The 21,747-nt window shown below is 44.1% G+C and overlaps 1 protein-coding gene across 3 annotated transcripts in view; it reads left to right on the top strand.

Annotated features, from left to right (window-relative positions):
* Positions 1–21,747, top strand: part of ABCC2 (ATP binding cassette subfamily C member 2) — a 57,469-nt gene extending 35,722 nt beyond the window's left edge. For all 3 annotated transcript variants that reach the window (XM_070559452.1, XM_070559446.1, XM_070559443.1), the window contains 14 exons: positions 231–411; positions 4,843–4,966; positions 5,254–5,389; positions 6,053–6,272; positions 6,425–6,579; positions 9,330–9,485; positions 11,034–11,233; positions 12,718–12,844; positions 14,682–14,783; positions 15,219–15,362; positions 16,203–16,361; positions 17,361–17,527; positions 20,376–20,570; positions 21,262–21,747. In XM_070559452.1, the coding sequence (XP_070415553.1) occupies positions 231–411; positions 4,843–4,966; positions 5,254–5,389; positions 6,053–6,272; positions 6,425–6,579; positions 9,330–9,485; positions 11,034–11,233; positions 12,718–12,844; positions 14,682–14,783; positions 15,219–15,362; positions 16,203–16,361; positions 17,361–17,527; positions 20,376–20,570; positions 21,262–21,391 (2,196 nt within the window). In that variant the 3' untranslated portion in view covers positions 21,392–21,747. The remainder of the gene's footprint in view (positions 1–230; positions 412–4,842; positions 4,967–5,253; positions 5,390–6,052; positions 6,273–6,424; positions 6,580–9,329; positions 9,486–11,033; positions 11,234–12,717; positions 12,845–14,681; positions 14,784–15,218; positions 15,363–16,202; positions 16,362–17,360; positions 17,528–20,375; positions 20,571–21,261) is intronic.

The raw sequence follows: 21,747 nt of genomic DNA, 5'->3' as shown, positions 1-21,747 counted from the left end.
AAATAACTGTGAATATATCCACGATGACAGGAGTCTCAACTTACACCTAGGGTCAGGTTTTAGCATGAGGTGCTTGGAAGGAAAGAGGAAGTAAAAGACTCAAGTGGTCAGAACCACACTTTGAGCAAAGCCCTACAGTGAGTTGAAGCATCTGTTTTTCCTTTTTTAAAGTAAACCAAGGAAGGTGGTGGACATAGGGTAGTCAACACAATTTACTGTTATTTTTACAGACTCGACTCTTGGTTACACATAGCATTCACTTTCTTCCCCAAATGGATGAGATTGTGGTTGTGGGGAATGGCACCATCTTGGAGAAGGGACCCTACAGCACTCTGCTGGCCAAGAAAGGAGTGTTTGCTGAGAATCTGAAGACGTTTGTCAAGCAGACGGATCCTGAAGGAGAGGTCACAGGTATGTAAGGGGGATTGGAACAGGATAGAATTTGGGTATGGGAAGGGGTAGGAGTGGAAAACCACTATGTACCTCCTGACCTGTTCATTATCCAGTAAACTAGATTTGGAAGTGAATTACCCAAAGATCCACAATCTGTTCTTTCCATGTTTGTGTCTCTGTAAAGAAACGTAGACAGAACTCTATGCTTGAGCCAAACTGAAGCTCATCCTGCTCATCTGGTCTCTGACAAGCAGTTGAAGGGCACTCTTTAGGAAGGTATGACTGGAGGTTTGGGTGACTAACCCTGTGGAAGAAACAAGAGTGGCACAAGGGGCTTCCCTTTATGGATGCCCTGCTTCTTTTGACTCAAGTCTCAGATCCTACCCCACCTACCCCAAATGCATTAAAACCGCTTCCTGGACAGCTTCATAGGCTGATACTAATAATGTGCTGCTAAATTCTTGATAAGCCCTACCAAAAGGATCTTGATTAATACACCAAAAACCGATGGGTGTTTTGAACCAGAAAAAATCATGGCAGTTGCATAGTCTTACAGTATACCACAGAATAGCTGATATCCCCACCATTGGGGTCACTGATTAGCTCCAGTCAGCAGTGGAGTCCTGTCCCCTGGGGTTCTTCCCAAGAACCTGCCAACAGTAGTCCTGTGTATAGTTCTGGGTATATGCTTCAGGTAGCAGGACTGAGAAAGCAAGATCTGGAGTGTTCAGGGGCATTTCAGAAGTCAGAAGAGAGAGTAGCCACAGAGCCTGCAAAGTGGGGGCACGTTTACGCCTTGAGGTCAGGACATGTGATGGTTTAAAACTGCCCTGGGGAGCACAAGAGAGGGAAAGAAAAGCCTAAACTGTAAGTGTTGGAGGGACAGGACGAGAACAAAGAACAGGACAGTGTGGGCAACAGGGATTGGGAGCCAGCCCAGGAGAGTGGGGCAGGGGTACCAGGAACCCCAGAAAGGAAGGAGTCAGAGCTTTCCATCAGCCTTTATTTACCCCAGTGACTGGCCTGGAGAAAACAAAAATCACCTGCCCAGGGAGTGAAGGTCCCAAGCAAAGGACAGAGTCGCAGAGACTGATGCTGGATCCCCCTGAGTTACTGCTCCGCCAGCCACATCATTGTGACTGGGACAATTTTCTTATGCTAATTCTAAGCATTTTATCCTGATTTGTCTGGACTGATTTTGTTTCTGAATTGAGTTTCTGGACTCTGCTATAAACTCCCATGGGTGGGGAGCCCCTTTGAAGAATCTTGTCTTTTATGTACAAAGGACAGTTTGAAAAACAACTCTTTAAGCCCTTGTTCTGGTAAACATTCACAGGTCATTTCTGAGCAGTTACGTAAGCCCCAGTGTCTGGCATGCTGTTGTGTTGGCTCTGGGACTCGAGGTACAGATCAGGAGGCGGCAGAGTGAAGGGAAAGGCAGGAGGGCAAGGTGACCGGGATTGATATTGGCTCTGTGCGTTGGATTCCTAATTAGCTGCTTAAGCAAAGCACTACAAAGTGGGTGGCTTAAACAGCAGAAATTTATTGTCTCACAATTCTGGAGGCCAGAAATCCAAAATCAAGGTGTCGATAGGATTGGTTCCTTTGAAGGCGACAGGGAAGGATCTGTTCCAGAACTTTCTCCTAGCTTCTGGTGGTTTGCTGGCAATCTTTTGCATTCTTGGCTTGTAGACACATCAGTCTCTGCCTTCATCTTCACATGGTGTTCTCCCTTGTGTGCATTTCTGTGTCCAAATTTCCCCTTTTTATGAGGACATCAGACATATTGAATTAGGGGCCTATTGCACTTCAGTCTGACTCCATCTTAGCTTAACTAATTACATCTGCCATGACCCTAGTTCCAAATGAAGTCACATTCTGAGGTAGTGGGGATTAGGTTTTCAAGATATGAATCTTGGGGGGATACAATTCAATCTATAACATCTGTCCTCTGACACCCCAAAATTCATGTCCTTCCCACATGCAAATGCATTCACCCCATCCAACATCCTCCAAATTCTTAATCATTCCAGTATCAACTCTAAGTTCAAAATCTCATCTAAATGTCAATTTAAAGTCCCGAGTTTCATCACCTAACTCACCCAAGTCAGTTGTGGGTGAGACTTGGAGTTCTGGGGCAAAATTCCTCTCCATCTGTGAACCTGTAAAACCAGATAAGTTATCTGCTTCTAAAATACAGTAGTGAGACAGTCATAGGATAGACATTCCCATTCCAAAAGGGAAAAATCAAAAGGAAAAAAGGGATCACAAATCCCAAGTGAGTCCAAAACCAAGCAGGGCAAATTCCAGTAGATTTTAAGGTTTGTTAATAATCCTCTTTGGCTTGATGCTCTCTTCCCCTGGCTCACTGGAGTGGTGGTCCCATCCCATCCAGCCCTGGGCAGTGGTCTCACCCTCTGAAACTGAGGAGCAGCCAACCCCTTATTGCCTTCAGGGCGATTTTTCGCCTTTCTTGAAGGGTATCACATGTTCATGGCTGGATGGCTCTATTGACCCATTTCCTGCCTGTAGAATCCCAGAAGTCTGACAGTGTTCCTTCATTTCATCCCATGTCCGTCCCCTGCAGTCCAAGCTGGCAGCATTTCTGCTGAGATGGTTAATTGGATCAAGTCACATGCCTAATCTCTTTAGCAAATCTGCTGTTGAGCCTTTCTAATGAATTTTTCATTTTACATATACTTTTCAACTCTAGAATTTCTATTTTCTTCTTTTTAAACGATTTCTCTATCTTTACTGATGTTCTCTATTTGGAGAGAACACATTCTCATACTTTTCTTTAGATCTTTAGACGTGGTTTCATTTTGCTCTTTGGACATGTTTATAATACCTGATTTAAAGTTCTGTCCAGTGAGTCCAATGTCTGTGCTTCCTCAGGTATAGTTTCTGTTGACTGCTTTTTTCCCATGTGTGATCCCCTACTTTCCTGCTTCTTTGTATATCTCATATTTTTTTGTTGAAAAATGATCATTTTGAATAATATAACAACTCTGGAAATAAGATTTCTCTCCCCTCCCTCCTCCACCAGGGTTTGCTGTTCCTCCTGTTTAGTTTCCTAAACTAATTCTGTTAAGTCTGTATTCTTTGTCACATGTGGCCACTGAAGTCTCTGCTTGGTTGGCCTAGTGATCAGCTAATGACTAGGCAGAGATTTCCTTACGTCCTTAAAACCAATAAGTCACTCAGCCTTTGCTGAGTGGCTCTGTGTGTGGGGAGGGGGTGGACATGTCTTCAACACTGCAGCAGGCAGCTTACCATTCTGCCTTAGCCTTTGTTTCTTGTTTGCACAGAGCCTGAAGGTTAGCCAGTGGTAAGAGAATAGGGCCTTCTCAAGTCTTTCTTGGGGATTTGCATAGCCCTACACATGTGTATGACATTCTAGATTGCTAGGAATATATTGAAGATATGAAAACTCCCTATGGATGTCTTATTCCCCAGCATTTCCTTTTAAGTTTTGGTCAGCTTCTTATTTGCCCCAACTGTTACCACCAGCTCAGGCAGCTGTGATGTTAAACAGTTGCTGCTGACTGTTTGAGCTAGCTGCAAGTCAGGTCCAATAAAGACAAGCCCTAGGAATGAGGTTTTCCAGGGAACTGCCAGACGGGTCAGATAATGACAATTTTCCAGGGATGAGGCTTTTGGGGGAGTTCCAAACCCACTCTGTTCCCTCCAGCAGCTGCTAAGCTGCTGGGTTTTGTGGTTACCATGATTGTGAGGTTGTTGGTTTTCTAGGCTCCAGCAGATCAGAGGAGAGTGGGATGGGAATAAGGTAAATTAAATTATCATAAAGCTTACTGTTCTTACTGAGATTTAGCCATTTTCCTTAAATAAATGCTTCTTGGATTGTTGCAAGGCTTTGGTTTATTTCAGAGTAATGAAAAAGTTGATTTTAACAATTTTTTGCCAGTATTCTCATTGCTTTTATGGAGGTACCAATTTCCAGAGGTCCTAACTCTACCATTCCCACTGATGCCCAGGCTATGTTTTACATTTTATTTTATTTTATTTTCAGGGTATGTTTTTAAAATGCTTTAAATTCATAAAAGTTTGTCAAATTATCTGAATTTCAAGAAGAGAATTTTTAATTTACACTCACCTCTGTAATCAGTTCTGGGAATTATGAGTCTTCTATTTGTATAGTATAACCCTTAAAAGTTCTTTCCTGCTCTAAAGGAACCTAGAAGCTTCTGGGAATATTTTTCTCCTTCTTGACCATTTTCTCTTCCAGTGGAATTTTACCTCATTTCTCCTTTATTCTGGTATTTCTCAATGAGATGTACTATTAAGTAGTATTTCTGGAGTAGAAGATTCCAGCCTGTGTGTACATCTGAGATCTCTTGCTGAGGCCAGCAAGATCAGAAAAGACTTCTCCTTGTTCACAGGGCTGTGAGAGCTCTGCGCCATCTCCCTAACTTTTGTTGTGTCTCCTAGTCAATGAGGACAGTGAAGAAGAAGATGACTATGGGCTGATGCCCACTGTGGAGGAAATCCCTGAGGAAGTGGCCTCCTTGACCACAAAAAGAGAAAACAGCCTTCGTCGAACACTTAGCCGCAGGTTGGTCACCTATTCAGCTAGCAGCCCTCATCACTTCCGTATTTCCACTTGATCATTCTCTTTTTTTCTCTGTGGGCTTTTCCTGAGGGAGTGTACACCATGGACACTCCCAGCTCTTCCTTTGTTTCCTTGTATGGGGAGGACGGTTGGAGTGGTGTGTTTCCCCATGGCCATCTGCTCCAAAATTCTCTTTGATGCAAGTGGAATGAGTGTGACATTTACTTGTAGAAAGCACCTCAGGATGCATCTACATGCTCAGGAAAGCTTTCTGCCTCTCAATCTCTCAGTTCTAGGTCCAGTAGCAGGCATCTGAAGTCCCTAAAAAACTCCTTGAAGACTCGGAATATGAATAACATGAAGGAAGAGGAAGAAGTAGTGAAAGGACAAAAACTAATTAAGAAGGAATTCATACAAACTGGAAAGGTGAGCACCACAATAAAAAGCACCATTAGAAGTGAGATAAGGCTTGGGATCTGAACATTTTAAAGTTTGAGAACTTGAATGCATACCTACAGGAGGAATTTGTTGTACGTGCTTTGCAAATCTTTAAATTCACCATTGAAATGTTAGTGGAGGCTCTGGGCTTTCTCTCAAATTGTAGTTCCATGAAGAATGACATGTTTCCTGTGAATATCTTCATACCGCTGAGTGATTCCATTCTGATATGTAGAGAAAACAACAAAACTGCTTTGGGATGCAATTCTGGGAGCCAGAGAACGCTAATATATCAATCTCAGAGCACACAATTCAAATTAATAAAACTTAAAGCCAAGGTCTTAAATTTCAGATAACTTAAATCCAAATTAATAAAACAAATTCCGAGGTCTGCAGTATAATCCCATCTGTCCCACTTTTATATCTTCTAGAAGCTTATTAATAATCTGATGGTTATTTACCCTGCATTGTATTTTAGCATTGATTATTATCCTGGTGCAGTGCCAAAATGGTGACCATAGACTACCAGATTTTGCTATCTGCTATCCACATTTCCAGGGGACTTCACTCCCCATTGTGATTGGTATTCTAGGTAATTCCTTACCAAAAGCCATTAAGAATTCTACTAATGTTGAGGTGGGGGTTTTGCAGGTGAAATTCTCCATCTACCTGAAATACCTTGGAGCAATAGGATGGTGTTCAATAGCCTTCATCATCTTGGCCTATATATTAAATTCTGTGGCTTTTGTTGGATCCAACCTCTGGCTCAGTGCTTGGACCAATGACTCTAAAAACTTCAATGCCACCAACTATCCAGCCTCTCAGAGGGACTTGAGAGTTGGCGTCTATGGAGCTCTGGGATTAGCACAAGGTATGTCTGATGGCTATGACAGCAATCTCTTACAAAGTCTGTCTGGTCCATGAACTTTGCCTGGACTCAAGAAAAAATTTGCCATTGTGCCCTTGGCACAACTCTTCAGGGATCTCTGTGCATGGTGCTGACTAAACTGTTTCCATTTCTAGGTGTATTTGTGTTAATAGCAAATATCTGGACTGTCTATGGTACCACCCATGCATCAAACATCCTTCACAAGCAACTGCTGAACAATATCCTTCGAGCACCCATGAGTTTTTTTGACACAACACCCATAGGCCGGATTGTGAACAGGTTTGCTGGCGTAAGTATCACAAGGGCTGTAAGATGTATTTATATGCTGAAGATCTTTCTATTTCTCACAGGGAAAGTATTCTCATGGCCCCCTAGGCAACTTTGTGCAGTTCCAGTTCTTTCGTCCACTCAGCATTCAAATGTTTTTTGAGTACCTTGTGTGAGGTCCTGAGGATCCTGGGGATAAAGGGATGAACAGCTCTGGCCCTTTAAGTAGCTCACCATCTAGTGAGGGAGACAGCCAAGGAAATAAAGGATGATGCTAGAATATGGTAAAACCAATAACAATGATGTGTACAATGGTGTTCTGGGAATACAAAAGAGTGACAGAGAAAAGAGGGACTAGCTCAGTCTGGGTGACTAATGGTGGGAAATGTCAGAAAAGGTGAGACTTGAATTAAGTCATAGAAGTTAGCCAGGGAGATGGTGGGGATAGGGGTGGGTGGGTGGCGGTAGAAGCAGGATGAGAAGGATTATTCTGCAGTGGGAAAAACACAAGTAAAAGCACTATCACTGGCTGTGACAGTGAATAAAAGGGATAGCAGGATAACCCTTTGCATAGTCTCTGCCTCCATTCCTCAAACTTCCATCTTCGATGCTTTAAGAATAAGTAAATTAGGTCTGGATTATGGAAGAGAGCCATCTGTGATTTTAATGAGGTTCTAAAACATAGTCTCCATCTGCTGCAGATCCTAGAACCCTTAGCAATCATTCATTCATTCATTCAACCACATTTATTGAGTACCTTCTATGAGCCAAGGACTGTGCTAGGCATTGGGATGCTCAATAAATGTTAAGATCATAGATGGCTCTCTGCCATGGGGCCAGACCGAATTCACTGATTCTTAATGCATTTGAGATGGAAATTTCAGGAACAAAGGAAGAAACTGGGCAATTTGGAGTAGTATTCAACTATCATCAGTACAGTTTTCAGTCCTCTGTTTGTAGAGGAGGGAGCACATTTTTAAAAATGACTGAGTATCTCTGGACCCTTATTTGTTTTGGTCTTGGAGCAGACACAGAAAGGCTAGCTCACAGCCCACAGCCAGGCTCTGGGGACACAGTGACTGCTTCAAAAGTGGGCAAGAGACTTATCCCCATTTATCACCTTCCTCTGGGACAAAAATAGTGGGCATGATGTTATTGGAAACAACTTCAAGGGGCTCTCTCCTCTTTTTTTTTTGAGGAAGATTAGCCCTGAGCTAACTACTACCAATCCTCCTCTTTTTGCTGAGGAAGACTGGCCCTGAGCTAACCTCCATGCCCATCTTTCTCTACTTTATACGTGGGATGCCTACCACAGCATGGCTTTTGCCAAGCGGTGCCATGTCCTCACTTGGGATCTGAACCAGCGAAGCCTGAGCCCCAGAGAAGCGGAATGTGCAAACTTAACCGCTGCGCCACTGGGCCAGCCCCTATCTCCTCTTTAATAAAGCCTAAAAAAGCACGCAATTTTGCATGAGGAGAGTTCTCACAGGAATTTTGCAGAGATTGCACACTCCTTTCTGATGTGGTGATATATATAATTAATCTTCTGAAAAAGAGAACACAGAGATCTTACTCTGAGTTGCATAAGCAACAGTCATATTTAGCTAACTGCTTTTGCGTGAAAAAGGAAACTGTCATTAATTAAATAGTGAGTGTTGTGGGGGAGGTGGCTCAGGCCTATAAAGGACAGTTTGATCTAGGGTTCTCTAGAACTGATGGCTGAGCTCTTAAGAGGAGATGACAGAGGGAGTGTAGGAAAGAAATATGGAGAATCTGTACCAGGTAAGGATCAAAAGTAATTTGTATATAATTGATAGCTGGTGAGGATTTCTTAATACAGTTTTTTGCATTCTGATGTGACTTTGGAAAGAGTACATTAGACTCAGGAGTCATCCACTCTTCAGGGCTCTCTTGGGAAACAATTATCCCTTACCTAGTTTGGGACATTCCAGAGATAATTGGAACTCACCTTGGTATTCACGTAGTACTAATCCTAGAATTGACATAATCTAAGAAATATAGGCAAGGGAACCCAAAATATAAGCCAGGCTTCCTGGGTGTACTAAACCATCCATCTATCTATTCATTTGCTCATTTAGTCCTTTATTCAACATGACATGAAGGCAGTATGGCAGTAAGACCTGTCCGTCACCTCTGGGTTCCTTGGTTAGAACACTGGCCAGGCAGGGATCACATTCAATCTCCACCTCCCTCTCCCCTTGATGGTCTACGCTTATTAGAGGCAACAACCTCCCAGGTGGGGGATGGTTCTTCAGTCAAGGATGGGTGACAGAGCTTGTTGACTGGAGCCTCCAAACAAATGTTTATTGAATGCTTGTTTTGTGCCAGGTTCTGTTCTAGGTACCCAAAGGAATTAGGACCTGCGTAAAGTTAGAATAATTGAATTGGCTCCTTTGTAGGAGGACTTACCTGTAAGGCTCTATTAGCTTGCAGTGGTTATGAATGGTTTAATAAATTCGACAAATGAGAATTTCACTGAGAAGAGTGAAAACTTTTGCCAAGTCTATTAAAAAAGGTAAAGGATGAATGCCATATCTGTTTAGAGAGATTTAGAAAGATGAAGAAACTACAGAAATGAGATTGGTTATTGGGGTGAACAGAGCAGTCCATTGCAAATGAATATCAGGAAACAATTAAATGAAGGAGTCACTGGGAACCCAGAATTAAACAAATTCCCTCCTGGAATTGGGAATATGTAAAATGTCGTAGGAATTCATGAGTACACCACCTCTCCTAATTATGTGTTCCTAGGATATTTCCACAGTGGATGACACCCTCCCCATGTCCTTGCGCAGCTGGATTTTATGCTTCCTGGGGATAATCAGCGTCCTTGTCATGATCTGCATGGCCACTCCAATCTTCGTTGTCATCATTATTCCTCTTGGCATCGTTTACGTGGCTGTTCAGGTAGGTTTGGAAATGGCTAGGTCTCCTTTCCTCTCCACTTATAAAAGCCCTGGCTCCTTCCTGAAAATCTTCCCTTTTGTTTATTGCTAGTACTTGCTCCTCTCCAGCATCTTTGTCATTTAATCATACATTAATATACTGAGGAGCCCAAAGGCCACAGTCTGAAGTTGAAGTGTCAGCACCAATTAGTGTGTGGTTCACAGCAAATCTCACATTAACGGTTGCCCCTGATAAGCTTAAGTGGGGCAAATTTATGTTTGGATCCAAGACTAATTTAAGGTTGGCTCTGGACAAAGTCTTGAAGCTCTATAAGACCCCTCACAATGGTTAGGTCATTGGTTGCTGCTAGAAGAGTTGTGCTGTGGCCGCTTTGTGGGTTGACTTAGTCTTATTTGCTTGGAGACATCTCTGGCAGGAGTTAGATCTCTTTTCACTTCATGGCAGTTCTAGTTTCACTGGATTGTCTGTGGATGGCTTACGCTCAATTCCAATGTACTCTCGAGGGAATAGGTAGCTTGAGAGCCAAGCTTCACAGAAAAACTGGAGCAAGTGAAGGGACTCCATGCTTGTAGTATAAATTAATGAGGGCAGGGAAGCTGTGGAGAGAACTCTTGTCCCACCAGTTACCTTTAGGATGAACTGTTCACCTTGGGAAAACAATTCTGAAGACTTTACAATCAAGGCAGGCTTATGGCCTGTGGTAAGGTGACACCCCCTGGTGTTTGTGTTGAGTTCCTCAGGTTCACTGTCCTCTCGGTAACAACCTTTTGACTGTTAATAACAAACCAACAAATAAGAAGCAGGATATTTGAGGAAACTTCCAGGTATAACATTTTGAACTCCAACTCTCAAATGCCCAGCTCTTCCCTGGTTTCACCAAATCCTCACAGAATCTATTAGCACCACTAACCCATTCCACTGAACCTCACCCTTCAGGCCTCATGTCTCAGAAAGTTGGCCTGCACTCTCTATTACATCCAGGTCTGGTTCTTAGACCTTCAACATTTCACACACCTCCAGAACTATCTTTACCTTCACACACCATCGTGGCACAGTTTTGGTAACTTACCGGACTCTATTCAATTTTTATCCAAACCTCAGCATACTTTTCTCTGGCCATTTCCTGCCCATCTCCACTTTTCACACACCTGGGGTCCCAGCTGCATTTACAAAATCCTTTGGAGGCCCTTTTTCTAACTACAACAAAAACTGTCATTTGGACAGTATATGGAGATTCTTGGGGAGAATATGGATCAGGCTGACCAAGCTCCTCAAATGGTTTGGAAATTCAAACCTCTAAGGCTGTGGTATAGTCTCCTCACTTTCATCCTCCTCTGTTCCCCACCAACCCCAGATATTCCCACCATCCTCTTCCTCTCTCATCATTCCTTTAGCCAGAAGTGGGACTGGAGGCTTCTGTCTCCACAGCCCACAGATGTGGTCTGTGGCCATCAAGGTGAAGAACGTTGGGTCATGGCCACAAAGGAGGAGGTACGGCATGTGTGAGACGATTGTGTTACTAACAGACTCTTTACTTTTGGGGACCAGATATTTTATGTGGCTACGTCCCGCCAGCTGAGACGTCTGGACTCTGTCACCAGGTCCCCAATCTACTCTCACTTCAGTGAGACCGTGTCAGGTTTGTCTGTCATCCGCGCCTTTGAGCACCAGCACCGATTTCTAAAACACAGTGAAGTGGGGATTGACACTAACCAGAAATGTGTCTTTTCCTGGATTACTGCCAACAGGTGAGGCTGCTGCTGGATATTTACCCAAATTTGTGCTTTGGGATTCTGCATGTTTGACGTTAGCTATAGGAAGGCAGGCATGACAGTGATGTGAAAATCACTCTGGCCAAACACGCTCGTCATGTATGTAAGAGAAGAATGCATGAGCTTTGGAGTCAGAGACTGGGTCCCAGTGCCTGCTCTGCCATTTACTGTGCTGAGTAAATTGTCTTGACCTCTCTAAGGAAAGTCTCATTTTCTTTGTTTTCACAATTGCTAGAACACAACTATTTCACAAGGTTATGGTGGAAGTTAAATGACATCTGTCAGCATTTTGTAACCCAGGTACTAAACAAGTGCCGGGTGAACTGGACATTCTCTGCTTCCCCGAGAGTGGACATGAGATTCTCTATAGGCAGGACACTCTTCGTAGGGTGGTGATAGAGCAGAGGTTGGAGGGAAAAGAGTTGGGAATTTTTAGGTAAAACCAATGATGACAGAAATGGAAAGTTCACATCCTGTAAGGTGAATCCCTGAGTAGGATGAGCATTCTTCATTTCTCCAGCATCATTGGACCCTGGCAAGAAGTGGTATGTCCTCTAAGAAGGAAGGTCTTTTTCAGGAAGGGAAAGTCTTTAGTGGCCTCCACATTGTCTTAAGGTGTTAAGGGTAGGCTCATGATGCTCAGTGTTATTTGGAATGTGGAGAGATCAGAAATTTGATCGTAAAGATATTTTATTTCTTAGGCACTTTCCAAGAAGGGAACAGGCATATAAGTAAATCCTATTGTATGTCCGTTGTAAAATATGTTTCATATCTGTTTGGATACGTGCTAGAATTGTTGATGCAAACATCTGAATGCATTTTATTTGGGAAAGTCAATTTTTATAAACTATGTCTTTCTATAAATCATTCAGTTCTCTAGGAAGCCCCGATATATCTCCCTGTGATCAACTCATACCTAATTTCCCCTAACTTCTAGGTTCTCCACCTTTTTAAAATCATGAAATCAGACAGGGTACACTGAACCTTACTGTGGTGCTTACTTTCTACCCTTACATTTGGATTCTCTATGGCATTGCTTCCCCTGCTTAGTCAAAAGAAATCACTTGGAATGTTTGTTAGAAATGCAGGTTCCTGAACCCAATTCTAGTCCCTTTGAATCAGAATCTCCTGGGGAAGAGTCTAGGAATTTTTTGCATGAATTTGTGCATTTTTAAGAATTGCCCCAGATGATTCCTTTGATTTGGCAAGTTTGGGAGACATTGCACCATAGGATTCTCTTGGTTTAGCAAACTCCTCTAGTACCTTTAAAATGCAATTTATTTTCCAAAAAATTCAATCCAAGATTTTAGGAACACGTGGTAATTTGAGGCACCTCCTAAGAGCACAGCCATACCAACTCAAGCCCTCTGAGAATGTTCTATGAACACTGAGGTTGCTGATTAAGATAAGCAAATGGAGATCAGTGACACCTCTCTCTCTCTGATTCTGTTGCCCTGCAGGTGGCTTGCAGTTCGTCTGGAGCTGATTGGGAACCTGATCGTCTTCTTTTCAGCCTTGCTGATGGTTGTTTATAGAGATACCCTAACCGGGGACACTGTGGGCTTTGTTCTGTCCAATGCACTCAATGTGAGTCTGAAGATTGGGAGTTTGGTTACATTAATGCACTTATTCCTAAAATGAATCTAGAGTATGCCATGGAGTCCATGCTCTTGATTCTTTCTAGATCCAAAGGGATGAGGGGAAACTGAGGTTCAAACCCTGGCTCCCTCTCTTACTAATTGTACAACCATGGACACACTCCTTACCATTTCTAAGTAGGTACCAGCATCATCTGGAAAAATGGACATAAATTTTGTTGCCCTTGGGAGTTAAGAAAGCAGTTTCATATGATTCGACCTAATAGTTCCCTGTCTCTTTGCCTCTTTGCTTGATTCTAGTCAAAAGAGAGAATAAATGAGTTTCTTTTCCATTATATCAGAAACCAAAAGGTCTTGTGAACAAATAACTTCTCTTATGTTTCTTTTTCTTAGATCACAGAATAATTGGAGCTAACTCTAATAAACAACATAGAGTCCAATAAAACTATATAATGCATCCCCAGCATGACTAGGGGATTAATGTTGGACATTATTTCCTAGCACCTAAGACACGGGCTGGCACTACAGTAAATGTTTAATAAATCACACTCACATAATGAGTCGTTTGACCATCCTTCATGGTATCTTTCAAACTAATATATTGGAGATTTACATAACTATCAGCAAGCTCTATAAGGTGCTGTCTTCAGTAGGAGTTAATAAGGCTGAAGGCAATCATGGTGAGGCACCCTAAAGGATTCTGTTGTTCACCAGAGTCAATGGGTTCCCTGTGCCACTGGCCCTTCATCGCCTCACTTCTAGGTTTATTAACCTGGGACAGATGGGGCAAAGAGTTGGAGAATTACTAGATTGAACCAAAACAAAAACATTCAAATATCAACAACTACATAAGGTTCAACCTACATAAAGTGGTTAGTCATAGTGCCCACGATCCTATGCTCACCGTCTCTGTAACTGCCATGTGCTCAACAAAAATTCCCTGTGCCTATGTGCCAGGTCCAAGTCTTTGCCTGAAAGAAGCTTGCATCAGAGTAATCCACGGATTCCCCAGATTCTAGACTGGCCCAGATCATGACAACCTTCTTACTGCTACTTAGATGTACAGTCACCTGCTACATAGCAGTGTTTTGGTCAATGACGGACCACATAGATGATGGTGGTCCGATAAGATTAGTACCATATAGTGTAGGTGTGTAGTAGGCTATATCATCTGGGTTTGTGTGAGTATACTCTATGATGTTCACACAATGACGAAATCACTTAATGACACATTTCTCAGAACGTATCCCCATTGTTAAGTGATGCATGACTGTATTTTTGTAATGGCAGGAAGGTATCTGGAGTTCATTGGGATAAAGGAGGACAAGGGTTCATGTGGATGTCCTACCTTGAGGGCTGGGTTCTCAATCAAGCTGTTGTTAATTGAGAGCAGAGAGAGGAGGCAGCTTTTTGGAAGGCCTTCTCCCACGCTGTGTCTTTTCTTATGCTTTTCCCATTTGAAGAATGCCACCCCATATCTTCTCCACAGACACTAGGCTTACAGGCAGGAGAGCCAAGTTCTGGCCCCACTCCACCAACTCCCGCCTCTCCAACCACAGCTTTAGCCCCAGGCCACTCCAAGCTCATATCGCCTTTCATGTTTAGCAGCACACAGTTGAACACTTAATTGTTCTTCAGCCATTCAGTGCACTGGTCTCATTTCCTCCCCCAAAGAGGTGAGGATTGTCACTTATACTTTTCCTTGCTTGCTTGTGGAGCTCAGCATAGCGCTGGGTACAAAATAGGCACTGGATTGACTTGTGGTTTGATTGGTTGAGTTGGTTTCTGAGCCTGAGATGATCTTTAGTCTTCTGGTTATTCTGTAGATCACACAAACCCTGAACTGGCTGGTGAGGATGACATCAGAAACAGAGACCAACATTGTGGCTGTTGAGCGAATAGATGAGTATATAAATGTGGAAAATGAGGTAAGGAGGAATTAGAGGAACCCAGGGGCAAGGCAAAAAAAGCAAACTATGTGACTCCTTCAAGAGAACATCTTCACTTTGTCTAGAGGATGCACATGGGATCATAAAGGTTCTCCTCATGTTCCCCTTGCTCGAAGTCAAAGGACCCAATTTCTTGAAACTTAGACTAGGAAGTGGTTTGGTGGAAGTCAGGGCTTGGAATGTGCCAGGTTAAATGGTGGCTTCATTCTGGAGATCCATAGAGCAACCTTGTGGGATAGCGTTTCTTTAATTGAATAAGGTAAGAACCTTCTGAAAGTCTATTTCAGTCTATTCAACGCAGATGCCCACAGGTGGCTGGGACATTGTTGCCCTTCTTCTGTGACAGGAGTCCCATGGGGACTGTTCAGTGAGTTGCCACCATGTGAAGCACTTCTTCTCCTGTCTCCTTGCCAGGCACCCTGGGTGACTGATAAGAAGCCTCCGGCAGGTTGGCCTAGCAAAGGGGAGATCCAGTTTAGCAACTACGAAGTGCGGTACCGGCCTGAGCTGGATCTGGTACTGAAAGGGATCACTTGTGACATTAAGAGCACGGAGAAGGTAGGTGGAGCTGAAGAAAGGCCTGGATATGAGTCCTTGTGATCGGAGCACAGTTGGACGCAGAGATGGGGAGCAGCTGGACTCTGGGCTTTCATTATTAGGGAAGCAGGAGAGGGTCAGGGCACTTTCTCCGCCCTGGGGAGGTGTAGGGACACAGGGCCACCACCAGAGGGCAGGATATCAAGAGCTCAGACTTGGTGGGGCTGTAGGGCTTCCTGCTCAGTCCTTCCCTGCCTCCCTGTGGCATCCTCTTCTGTGGCTGATGGTGGCTCCTTTCCTGTAAGGGCCAGGGCATGTGGAGAGGAAGTTAGGAAGCACCAGGCCTGGGGAAGGAACTGCTGAGAAGAGCAGTGTGGAGGTTGTCCCTGCAGAGAGAATGGCCTGGTTCTCCTTCTCGTCTGCAAAGTTCTGCACCCTCCTATGGTGTTCTTGCCCTCTGAGGATGTGGGTCTAATGTGGGACCCAAACAAGTGTAGGTAAAGCTGCCGAGGTCCAGGTCCGGGTCTGGTTCTCAGCTAATGGCAGGTCCGTTCCTTCACTTCTCCTCACTTCTAAACAAGGGTTTTTAAAAATCTATGATTTCCAGTAATAATTATAACAACAACAGCTGCTGATGTGTCACTGCAGTTCTCAGCAAGTGACTATTTAGGAGGTAGGATGGGAAGGTCATCTTTTTCTGACATTTGGGCAATTTTTTCTTACCAAATCAGTTTCACATCTTAGAGATGAAATAGCCAACCACTGTCTCTTTCCACCTGTGTGGCTATGAATGCCCCAGGCTACATTTTTTTCCCCAAGAATTACCTGGTGAACTAACGTGCAAAGGAACTGTATTTACAGATCGGTGTGGTGGGCAGGACGGGAGCTGGGAAGTCATCCCTGACAAACAGCCTCTTCAGAATCCTAGAGGCTGCAGGTGGCCAGATCATCATTGACGGGGTAGATATTGCTTCCATTGGGCTCCACGACCTCCGAGAGAAACTGACCATTATCCCCCAGGTGAGCTGTAGAACTTACTCTCTCACACGCAGCAGAGGACAGCCTGTTTTGCAGGAAATGTGCATGTGCTTCTTGATGTATATTCAATTAGCAGTCTCATTTCTGTAGTCTACCCAGGATACCTAAGCTAGTTCCTTAAGACACATTGTTTCCAGAACTTACAAGAATAAGTTTTGCAGCTTTTTGTAATATGCCTGTGTGACTGCCAGTGTCTAACCAGTAGGTGGCAGCAACACAACAGAAGTCAAATAGAGCAGATGATTAGTTAGCATTTCTGTAGACCATCAGGGTTCTCAAGACCTTTGCAATCAGCGTTAGCAGTTTTGCCACTGAAGCTTGAAACCATTAAGCTTTATACTCCCCATTTGATATGGTTAAAAGATAGGGGAGGGAATTTGCTGCAGGTTTCTGCCAGCAAGCAGAAAGCTTAGTGCATCAGCAAGAAAGGCTTCCCTTTGGCTTCCTCTCCGGAACCTACCAAACAAGGACTGCCCCGGAGGCCCCTCCACTCTCAGGGTGGTGTGTGGGTCCTCATTAGAACCATTGCTAGCTGCAGCCAAGTCTCTGCCGATGGTTTTGGTTTGTCTGACATTTGCTCAGTTTGATATACTCTTTTCTCCAGCCTCTTCAAAAGCTTAATAAATTCTTCTCTTGCGACTGTACTATCCCCATCTGCCTGCCACTGATCTCTCCACCTCTACACCATATTTGGGGTTGTGGGACATGCCTCTCAGCTTCTTAAGAGATGCCGAGGCAAATTTGGAAATCCATAAATGAATCTCAGAATGAAAAACAAAAAAGCCAAAAACTCTTCATCCTGTGCTTGGCTCCCCGGCTGGCAGCCACTCTAAGCCTTCAATGGGGAAGCCTTACAAAAACTTGACCACTAACTGGCTTTCTATCTCAGGCCAGTCCTACCTGCTTTCTCCTGGCCACAAAGAACTGCTAGTCCCTTTCCTGTCATTAGCCCCAGTAGCCCCCTTGTCCCTCGTCTTGCAGGATCCCATCCTGTTCTCTGGGACCCTGAGGATGAATCTAGACCCTTTCAACAACTACTCAGATGAGGAGGTTTGGAAGGCCCTGGAGCTGGCTCACCTCAAATCCTTTGTGGCTGGCCTGCCACTTGGGCTGTCTTATGAAGTGGCAGAAGCTGGTGACAACCTCAGGTAATGTTTCATAATCCACTTTCCCCACAGGCAGTGAGAGGAGGTAAGGGGGAGCCACTCCTTTGTTCCTTGTGCTACAGGTGGTACCTGGCATTATAGAATTTTCACTCTCCAGGGGCCAGCCTGGTGGCACAGCAGTTAAGTGCACACGTTCCACTTTAGCAGCCCAGGTTTGCCGGTTCGGATCCCGGGTACAGACATGACACCGCTTGTCAAGCCATGCTGTGGCAGGTGTCCCACATATAAAGTAGATGGAAGATGGGCATGGATGTTAGCTCAGGGCCAGTCTTCCTCAGCAAAAAGAGGAGGATTGGTGGCAGATGTTAGCTCAGGGCTAATCTTCTGCAAAAAAAAAAAAAAAGAATTTTCACTCTCTAGGTCTAATTCCTAATGTGTAAAATGAGCCCGTTGTGAAGATGACATGATAAAGTAGATGTGAATGTGCATCAAAACTCTTGAAAACCTTTGTTAGTAAAGGCACCCTCACGAGACATGACACAATGTGAGCTTACACATCCTGCCAGCGTGGACATTCTCAACTCAGCTGTGGACTGCTACCAGGATGAAAACAATCCCGATGCCTAGTCCAAGCCCAGAGAGTCTGATTCAATTGGTATGAGGTGCAGACTGGATACGGAAGTTCCAGAGGATCCCCAGGGGGTTGTGATGGGCATCCTAGTTTGAGCAGCACTGGCCTAAGGGGCATGTGGACAGTGGGGACGGTGTGTCCTCAGAGGCCTGGGGCTCCTGAAACACCTTAAATCAGCACAAAGACTCTCTTGGCTTCACAGTTCCTTTTACCTTTCCAAAGCTCGTCTATGTATGTCGACACTTCACACTTCCGGCCTTCCCTATGTGTCTGCCTCTCGGTTAATAAGTTGACCTGGCATTTTGCCTATGACAACCAGGTTTCTCCCTCCAGATGGTGAAGTCAGCCATCAGCCAAAGCCTGCTGCTCAGGGGTAGTTCTTGCTTGAGTCCCAGGTGCCTTCAGAGTGGGGGGTAGAGCATGGACCGTTAGCAGATGACTCTCAGAAAAGAAAGGAGGCTCAGTAGCTCAACTAACGGGCCAGCAGCTCTGGCTTCACCTGGGAGCTTGTTAGAAATGCAGAATCACAGGCTCTAGACCTACTAATCAGAATCTGCAGTTTAGCAAGATTCCCAGGTGATTTGTGTGCATATTACAGCTTGAGAAACACTACCTAGAGTACTGATTCTTAACTAGGCCACACCTAGAATCACTTAGGAAACTTAAAAAAAAAATCCCAATGCCCAGGCTGCACTCCAGGCCATTTGAATCAGGGGCCCAGGTGATTCTTCAGTGGGTAGCCCTGAGGAACACTTGTAAGCCTCCATATAGAACACCATCATGTTTGTTTTCCCTCAGCAACAGATCTAGGCAGTAGCAAAAGTTAAGTAGGTCTTTAGGCCTGTGGAAAAGACCAAACATTCAGTCATCAAACATGTATTGAGCACTTACTATATGCCAGGCACTGGAGATACAAAGAGAGATGACATGGACACAACCCAGACCTCCTAGCACTTACAGCATAATGGAGAAGAGAGACCTTGTGCAAGTAAATGCTGTGCAGTAAAATGCTGCAGACATGTGGGGCCACGTGGGATCCTCTGGCAGGATGTGACGGGGGCCTTAACACTTCTGGTTTGTAAGAACAAAAGTCACACCCTCCTTCTCTGTCCACAAGTGGAGACACTTAAATGGCATTCCTGATGCCTTGATTTCAGACCTGGTTTGGGGTGTTGAAGCTTAATCTGATGAGCGGTCAGAGACTGGAGATCAGTCAGCTTGGAGAGAGAGTCAGCAGCTGAGAGCCCAACTGGTGCCTCAGCCGCAGCCTGTTACTGTGAGGCCCAGCTGAACCAGGCAGGAGTTTGGTACAAGTTAAGTAAATAGTTTTGCTGTGTCTCCCCTCTTATATTACAGAGAAAAACCAGAAGTTCATCTTGGGTGACTTCTCATCTCCTGCAGAAATTTTCTTACAGAGAATTACAGAACTTTAGTCTGGCTACCCCCTGTTTAATATGTTCCTTAATGGCCACAGCAGGAAAGAGTAATTAGTGAATTCCTGAATATTTCCTCCACATCATTTCCCAAAGCTTCTTTATACAAGTAAGAGGTCCAGCCTTCATTACTGGCTTTTAGCAAATTAAAGCGATTTGCATTTAACAAGCTTATTCGAATTCCACGTACATTGCATCTCACACCAAGACATCGTGTTCATTAGATAACTCTTTCTAATCAAAGCAGAAGTCCTTGAACAAATAATTAGCCTTGAGTCTAGAATTACACATTAAAATAATGGATAGATTTGCTAAGGCCACTGAGAAATGCCACTGGGGCATTCTGGTGCGGTGTCACCCTATATTAACGGTGTCAAGTCAAATACTGCTGACATGAAATTGGTGGCATCCATTTTATTTTGGAATTGTTGTTCATGTGCTGGGATATCACTGTAGCCAAATGCAAAGCACTATTTCTGGGCTAGTGTTTTCCAAACTTGTTAAACCTGAAAATTGCCTGGAGTGCCTATTAAAAATACATGTTCCTAGGCTCCTCCCTATTCTGAGTGAGTAGGGTGGGGCCCAGAAATACAAATGTTTAAATTAAGTACCTGTGGTAGGTCGTCTAATTAATTGGGAAAGTTTGGAAAACACTGCCCATGGCAACAATGAACAGGTATTGGATGAAGCTGAAGCATTCTGGTGGAATTTAGGAGTGGGGTTTGAGAGTCTGATCTGGAACATGAAAACTGACTCCCCCCACCCGCAGCCCGGGTTATTCCTTGGTCCTTAGGGGCTAATGCTTGCTTTCTTCCATTGGCTGCAGCACAGGGCAGAGGCAGCTACTGTGCCTGGCCAGGGCTCTGCTTCGGAAATCCAAGATTCTGATCATGGATGAGGCCACTGCTGCCGTGGATCTAGAGACAGATCAACTCATCCAGACGACCATCCAAAATGAGTTCTCCCACTGCACGGCCATCACCATTGCCCACAGGCTGCACACCATCATGGACAGTGACAAGTAAGTGGAGGGTGGTGGCAGAGCTTGATGGACAAGGCCTAACCCTTGGTCAACAGTAATAGCATCAGCCATGAGATACCTTACAGCAGAAGGTTTAACCACCATCATTTTACTGATGAAGAAATGAAGGCCTAGAGATTTCAAGTAATTTGCCCAAAATTATACATTAAGCTAATGAAAGCCAGCAGGCTTAAGGGAACTGTCTGGAGGGTAAATTGGAAACTGTAACTATTAACCGAGTATGGGGAGGTGGAGGCCCAAGCCATGAGCAGCAGGTGTTGACCACAGACCTTCCCAACTAAGCTGGGTCTCAGCTGCTGCCCCCGTAAACAGCAGCTTTCTGTTCCTTCCAACCCTGCTATATTACAGTCAAAATGAGGGTAACATCAGTAATCTTAGAAACCATTTAGAAAGGATAGGCTCCCTTAAATAATGTGTCTTTGAAAAAAAGAAAGCACTTATGTAAATAAACTCAGACTGCATATATTCTCCTCCTACTTGATTCTCTTGTTCAACATTACGTCTGAAATCCACCCGTGTTGATGCAGACAGCCACGGTTCATTCATTCTCCCTGCTTTGTAGCCTTGGATGAGTGAATATACTATGTATACTAAGTAGACCTGGTTTTTCTTATAAATGCCAAGATTTGAGATGCTGCTGTCTAAGACCTTTCTTTCTTCCGTGTTTCAGGATAATGGTCCTAGATAACGGGAGGATTGTAGAGTATGGCAGCCCTGAAGAACTACTGAAAAACTCCGGCCCCTTTTATCTTATGGCCAAAGAAGCTGGCATTGAACATACGAACAGCACCTCATTCTGACAGCAGGTCCCATGGGTTAGGGAAGGACTAGAAGGATCATTCGTCATTTAATTTTACTTTTTTGTGGAGTATATCATACACACAGAAGTGTGTGTAAAATATACATTTTAAAGAAGGATCATCAGCGAACACCCATGTACCCACTACCCGGGTTAGGGAAGGAGTATAACCAGCTACATCGGACCCCCTGAGGATCCCAGTTTGATCAGAGCCCCTTGCTACCCACCCCCCAAGAGAGAACCACTACCCTGAATTTCCTGATCATATCTCCTTGCTTCTCATTTTAGTTTTACCACTTTGTATGTATCCTTAAACAATGTGTACATTTTTAAAGTTACGTAAATGGCCTGACTCAC

This window comes from Equus przewalskii, chromosome 1 (assembly GCF_037783145.1).
Source record: "Equus przewalskii isolate Varuska chromosome 1, EquPr2, whole genome shotgun sequence".
NCBI classification, from domain to species: Eukaryota; Metazoa; Chordata; class Mammalia; order Perissodactyla; family Equidae; genus Equus; species Equus przewalskii.
Note: the sequence above shows the minus strand (reverse complement) of the source record. Positions and strands in the feature narration are given on the sequence as shown.